The 7,376-nt window shown below is 36.7% G+C and overlaps 1 protein-coding gene across 1 annotated transcript in view; it reads right to left on the reverse strand.

Moving 5' to 3' along the window:
- The window catches only part of LOC107559881 (solute carrier family 35 member F4-like), a 34,487-nt gene that overhangs the window by 2,970 nt on the left and 24,141 nt on the right, over positions 1-7,376 (reverse strand). Inside the window, exons 4-6 of the mRNA XM_016243900.1 lie at positions 6,927-7,052; positions 6,643-6,835; positions 5,315-5,404 (exon numbers count right to left, since the gene is read on the reverse strand). Coding sequence (XP_016099386.1) covers positions 5,315-5,404; positions 6,643-6,835; positions 6,927-7,052 — 409 coding nt within the window. The remainder of the gene's footprint in view (positions 1-5,314; positions 5,405-6,642; positions 6,836-6,926; positions 7,053-7,376) is intronic.

Consider the following 7,376-nt stretch of genomic DNA (forward strand, 5'->3'; position numbering starts at 1 on the left):
ATATATATATAAATTATTTTAAGCTAGTTCATTTAGTTCAACATGATGTACTAAAATAATTAAAACTAAACTTGAAATAAAAATAAATAAAATCTATAAAGACATTTAAAAACATATATATATATAATAATTACTATAACGGAATTACTATAACTTTAACTAAAATTAAAAAATAAAACCAGAAAATCAAAAAATATAAATTAATTCTAAATATTAATAAAAATTATTATGGTATCTTGATACTAAACACTATTTAAATATTTTATTACATTTAATTAAGCTTTTTTTTTTCCTTTGCTGTGATATCAGGATCACTTTAGAAAAATCTGAATCATTTTACTTGCTTGAAAAACATGCTCACCTACACAGGTGTTTTCATGGTAGTCTAAAACATCAAGGTATTCTGAGTAGTGTTTATACAGTATGTTGCTATGTGGTTGCTAGGGTGTTTTGGGTGGTTACTAGGGAATTTCAAGGTGGTGCTTGCTGGTTCATTTGAAAATGGCCCACCAATATTCTGGTCCCTAGAGACAATATGTCTCATGTTTTGATGCCCATTTTATCATCTTTCAGGTTGATTGAACAGAATTCAATGCAAACTATACAATTAATTAGGCATAAATGAGATATTAACCCGGCTTGGGTGAAAACCGTGTACAATGGTTTTACTTATTTAATGTAATTAACAGTTGCAGGTTTTCTTCTTTTGACAGTACAGTGTTTTGATAGTCTCCTATTAATTTCTTAACTATACACAAGAGTGAGTTTCTGTCATTTAAATGTGACCTTGTGCCCAGACTGTCTAAATCGCCAAGAGTGGGAGAGAATTACTGACTCTGGCGAAGTCCTTTCTGCCACGCAACCAATTAACTCCAGTCAAATAAAGTTCATTACCGTTACTAAGGAAATGTTCAGAATTAAATTACTGATATTTTAGGGGGAGGACTCTTTAGATGAACAGTAATTGTAACCCTGTGGCTGTTTGTTGACTTTTTTAGTATTAACATTGGTGCTCATAAAGACAAAAATCCTATCAAGTTAATGGCCTTGGTCCCCCCCGACTGGCTATGAATTCGTAAAATGGTTAATAATAATAATTAACTATAAATTCACATTCACACTCCATTAAAATGCAGCACACAGGCAAACATTAGTAATGTAACATAAATCATAAATGATTCATACTGTTTGTTGCAAGTGAATCATGAGTGTTTTTCTGAATAAAAGCCACACATAATTTAATAAACTGACCTTGAAAGACTGTTTTTAAAGACAAACACCCTCTTAAGCCATTTACTGTCACCTTGGCAATGTCACCACCCCTTTGTCATGGTGCAGTTCTTCGCTTTGTGTGAAAAAACTCGCTTAGGTGGAGTTTCATATGTTGTTTTCAGGAAGGCTGAGAGATCTGCTCTGTTGTACTTTTAGAATGATTCTCACAAAACTTGTCAGGGTTTTATTTCACCCCTAAATCTTAAAGAAAACTGATAATAAATTGCTTGGTCACCAGGAGCGGCGTTGGCGTATGGCAGAGTATGGCAGTTGCCATACCCTAGCATTCAGAGTTCAGATAAAACATCACGATGCTCGTTAAAATATTTGAAATATTTTTAGGAGAACAGACCTGAACATAGGTCGAGGTTCCCAATAGTGACAATTCATGGTAGCGTGTCTGTCACGATGAACGCTGATGTTATGATAACGGCGAATTCTCTGATTGGATCCCGCTTTAGGATTATGGTTAGAGTAGTTTTTACCTGTGTTTTGGTCATTAAAATGTTTCTTTATTATTATTATTTTAACAACGTCGAAATCATAATGGCAGATTTGACTAAATCATATAAATGTATGAGTGTGCGCAGTCTGAGTTTTTTGCATCAATTATCACGCGTATTTTTGATTAGCTCCCACCTCGCCGTTACCCACTTATGCAATAAAAACTGCACAGACCATGTTTTTATATTTAATGTTGTTCACTGTGAATTTTATTTAATAGTGCATCATGCACTTTGTTTATATATAATGTGGGTTAATCGTTCAGGAATGTTGTCGTTGTATGTATGGCCACAGGGAATTATGCCATACCCTTTAGGTTTTCTTAAAACGCCACCACTGTTGGTCCCACTTTATTTTAAGGTCAAATTCTCGCTATTAACAAACCATTAACTATGACTTTTGCCTCGATAAACTCCTAATTTATGAATAGTTAGTTAGGTAGTTGTTAAATTTATTTAATAATGTATTGGTTAAATAATGTATTGGTTAGGATTAGGGATGTAGTGGATTATGTGCTTTATAAATACAAATAAACAGCCAATATGTTAATAATAGGCATGCTAATAAGCAACAAGTTAATAGTGAGAATTGGTCCCTATATATAAAGGGCCCTATCATACATGTGGCGCAATGCGGCGCCAGGCGCGACGCAAGTGTTGTTTGCTAGTTTCAGCCCGACGTAGTAATCATTTTCACGTCCTGCGCCACGTTGTTTAAATAGCAAATGCATTTGCACCCATTTGTGTGCTCATGGGCGTGCTGGTCTGGAAACAAGGTGTGTTTAGGCGCTTTGTTGGCATGTTGCTATTTTGAGGCAAATGAAATAGACTGCACATTGACCAACTAAAACCTGGTCTAAAGTCAATAGCGCAGTATTTTTTTTGTTATTTAAAGAGCGCGTTAGTATAGGCGGGTTCACAACGCACATACAATCTGCTTATTACACACACAGGTACGCACAGCAGCACGCAAACATGCCAAATATTAAAAATGAAAGGATTACATGTAAAAGATTATTATTGTGTAGGCTACATAAATATAAAAATGCCTACATGTCATAATGGATAGTCATTGCATGTATCAGAATTAGGCTACCTATTTGCTCGCGCATGAGCAGGTCCGTTTAATCTCTGGAGATGCGTTCGGTGTTCGCGCTTGCAAATTCCGCTGTGTAAATAGCAAATCCGCTATGGCACGAGTGCAACTGGCTCTTAAAGGGAATGGGAGATGAGACTTGGCGTATGGCAGAGTATGGCAGTTGCCATACCCTAGCATTCAGAGTTCAGATAAAACATCACGATGCTCGTTAAAATATTTGAAATATTTTTAGGAGAACAGACCTGAACATAGGTCGAGGTTCCCAATAGTGACAATTCATGGTAGCGTGTCTGTCACGATGAACGCTGATGTTATGATAACGGCGAATTCTCTGATTGGATCCCGCTTTAGGATTATGGTTAGAGTAGTTTTTACCTGTGTTTTGGTCATTAAAATGTTTCTTTATTATTATTATTTTAACAACGTCGAAATCATAATGGCAGATTTGACTAAATCATATAAATGTATGAGTGTGCGCAGTCTGAGTTTTTTGCATCAATTATCACGCGTATTTTTGATTAGCTCCCACCTCGCCGTTACCCACTTATGCAATAAAAACTGCACAGACCATGTTTTTATATTTAATGTTGTTCACTGTGAATTTTATTTAATAGTGCATCATGCACTTTGTTTATATATAATGTGGGTTAATCGTTCAGGAATGTTGTCGTTGTATGTATGGCCACAGGGAATTATGCCATACCCTTTAGGTTTTCTTAAAACGCCACCACTGTTGGTCCCACTTTATTTTAAGGTCAAATTCTCGCTATTAACAAACCATTAACTATGACTTTTGCCTCGATAAACTCCTAATTTATGAATAGTTAGTTAGGTAGTTGTTAAATTTATTTAATAATGTATTGGTTAAATAATGTATTGGTTAGGATTAGGGATGTAGTGGATTATGTGCTTTATAAATACAAATAAACAGCCAATATGTTAATAATAGGCATGCTAATAAGCAACAAGTTAATAGTGAGAATTGGTCCCTATATATAAAGGGCCCTATCATACATGTGGCGCAATGCGGCGCCAGGCGCGACGCAAGTGTTGTTTGCTAGTTTCAGCCCGACGTAGTAATCATTTTCACGTCCTGCGCCACGTTGTTTAAATAGCAAATGCATTTGCACCTATTTGTGTGCTCATGGGCGTGCTGGTCTGGAAACAAGGTGTGTTTAGGCGCTTTGTTGGCATGTTGCTATTTTGAGGCAAATGAAATAGACTGCACATTGACCAACTAAAACCTGGTCTAAAGTCAATAGCGCAGTATTTTTTTTGTTATTTAAAGAGCGCGTTAGTATAGGCGGGGTCACAACGCACATACAATCTGCTTATTACACACACAGGTACGCACAGCAGCACGCAAACATGCCAAATATTAAAAATGAAAGGATTACATGTAAAAGATTATTATTGTGTAGGCTACATAAATATAAAAATGCCTACATGTCATAATGGATAGTCATTGCATGTATCAGAATTAGGCTACCTATTTGCTCGCGCATGAGCAGGTCCGTTTAATCTCTGGAGATGCGTTCGGTGTTCGCGCTTGCAAATTCCGCTGTGTAAATAGCAAATCCGCTATGGCACGAGTGCAACTGGCTCTTAAAGGGAATGGGAGATGAGACTCTGATTGGTTTATTGCACATTATGCTCAAAAACACACCCATTACTTCATTAAGAGAATAGGGACAACCCTTTTAGACCATGCGCCGGGTGCACCGACAGTTTTTCCCATCGTTAAACTAGCAAAAGTGGATTCGGACACACCCTAAGTGCACCTGCGCCGTGCGCCTTAGACCATGCGCTTAGATCGTTAAAATAGGGCCCAAAGTGTTACCAGTTGATTTTGCATAAAGAAGATTATGCCAATTTTTATTTATACTTGTCTTGTGACATTGTTATAATGTCAGTTAAGCATATTTTGCACACAAATCCTCATTACTATAATGCAGGAAAAATTTGAAGTTGTGGCCTAATGGTTAGAGAGTCGGACTCGTAACCCAAAGGTTGTGGGTTCGAGTCTCGTACCGGCAGGGATTGTAGATGGGGGGGGTGAATGTACAGCCCTCTCTCCCACCTTCAATACCACGACTGAGGTGCCCTTGAGCAAGGCACCGAACCCCCAACTGCTCCCCGGAAGCCGCAGCAAAAAATGGCTGCCCACTGCTTCGGGTGTGTGTTCACGGTGTGTGTGTTCACTGCTGTGTGTGTGCACTTTGGATGGGATAAATGCAGAGCACTAATTCAGAGTATGGGTCACCATACTTGGCCATATGTCACGTCACTTTCACTTTTTTTTCACTAAAAATAATGTATTACACTAATAATAATCTAATGAGAATCATCAAGAATAATAATTATTATGATGAAAATGACAACAAAACACCAAATTATGATAGATAGATAGATAGATAGATAGATAGATAGATTCACACACCTGCATTGCCTGGAACACTGAGTAACGTCCCAATGGATATGAGAATAGGATACGTGAGTACCACTCCAACATTGACCAGGATGTTAAATACTACGAGAGGGAGAGAGGGAGGGAGGGAACGAAGTAAAAAAAACAAAACAGGAACTTTATGTTATGGTTTGGCCATATAGCATCTTTTTTTCATTCAATCCTCTCTAAGTGGCCAAATACACAGAGAACTTCACATGATTTGGACGAGTGACAATAGTTAATGGATATCATATTATCCTTAAAACACCCTAGAGATACAGAGCTCCACTTCAGCTCAAATATACAGTAAATATAAGTGGATCTGTTACTATTATCCTCTACATAGACTGATGCAGCACATATTGGATATCTAAGAAATGCTACTTCGAGGTGTAAACTGATGATTCTAACCTGATTTCTCTCACTTACTAAGCACTTAAAGGACTCTTGGAAGTGTACTTAAGGGTTGTATTTGATCCACTACAACACTAACACACATCTGAACCAGCAGTGATCAAGTGGTAAACTGTCAGCAGGATTTAAAGCCAGTACTTGTTTACAAACTGAAGGCTTTAATTATTTATTTTTTTCCCCAGCTGGTTAGCATTTGTCATTTAGTACTGTAGATGGTGCAACATTACGTTGCCAAAAACATATTTTTCTACAGTTTTTAAACAACTAACATATAGACTATTGTTCAAAAATTATTTTCTTTATTTGATCAAAGATACAGTATAATTATAATATTGTGATCTATTCTTACATTAGTTATTAAAAATACATTTTATTATTTTAATAATAATATATTCCTGTGATGGCAAAGATCATGTAAAGCTATTACTCAAGTCTTCACTCACATGATCCTTCAGAAATCATTCTAATATGCTGATCTGCTGAAATATTTATTATTATTATTATCATTCTTGAAAACAATCATGCATTCTTGAAAACAATCGTATTTTTCCTATAAAACATGTTTTTTAAGGATGCTTTGATCAATATATAGTTAAAAAGAACCAGATTTATTTTTAATTAAAAAAGCCTGAAACGTTGTCTTTCATGCCACTTTCGATCAATTCAATGCATCCTTTCTGAATAAAAGTATTACATTCTTTTAAAAAATCCTACTGACCCCATAAACTTTTGAACAGTAGTGTAAATTGCTAATATTTCATTATGTTTACCAGTGCCTGAAACATAAAAACCAGAGATATTTCATTAGATTATTGTAGATATGGTGGATGGCAAATGTTGCTAAGTTTGGTCAGTAATGTTTTTAAAGTAAGGCTGAAGAATCAGTTTCCATAATTTCATGTTACCTAGCCAAAGGCCGGCCACCCCGCAGAGGTAACCCCAGGGCAAAGAGGAGAGGGAACCCCAGTGCTCCACTCTGGTGAAATACAGGATGAGGGGAACACAGGAGATGAAGATGAGATTGAAAAAGCCCATTGTGGAGAAGAAATGAGCAGCCTCGCCCAGATTGGCACTGCCGAGGAACATCTTAAACAGCACCTGAGTAGTATAAATAAAGCATATCAAAACGAAAGGAGTCTTAATGGTCATCAAGGATCTTCTGGTAATCGTTCTTTTCAGCTGCACTCACCTTGTAGAGAGCAGAAGTGGAGGCGGAGCCGACTGCTAAGGCCACACCCATAAAGGAATCCCCATGGAAACCATCAGCATATGCCATCATCACAATGCCTGTGATAGCCATAATGGCAGCCACAATCTAAGAGGAAAGATCATAAAGACATTATAATTCAATAAAGCCTTTAAAAATGATTGAAGTTTATACCACAATAAATATCAGTGCACATCAGGGAATGATTTAGATTTTCAATTGCCTGCTTTCATTTTTGAAGTGGATAGCTAAAAATAAAAACAAGTTTTCTGGGAGTAATAAGCAGATACTAAAGAAGTTATGAGTCCAGATCTGAGACATCAAGTGCAATGACAGTCAAGAATTCTGATGCAAGCATACACTCTAAAAAATGCTGGGTTGTTTCAACCCAATGTTGGGTCAAATATGGACTAACCCAACTGTTGGGTTAAA

The sequence above is a fragment of the Sinocyclocheilus grahami genome, unplaced genomic scaffold (assembly GCF_001515645.1).
Source record: "Sinocyclocheilus grahami isolate Dianchi unplaced genomic scaffold, SAMN03320097.WGS_v1.1 scaffold704.1, whole genome shotgun sequence".
NCBI lineage: Eukaryota > Metazoa > Chordata > Actinopteri > Cypriniformes > Cyprinidae > Sinocyclocheilus > Sinocyclocheilus grahami.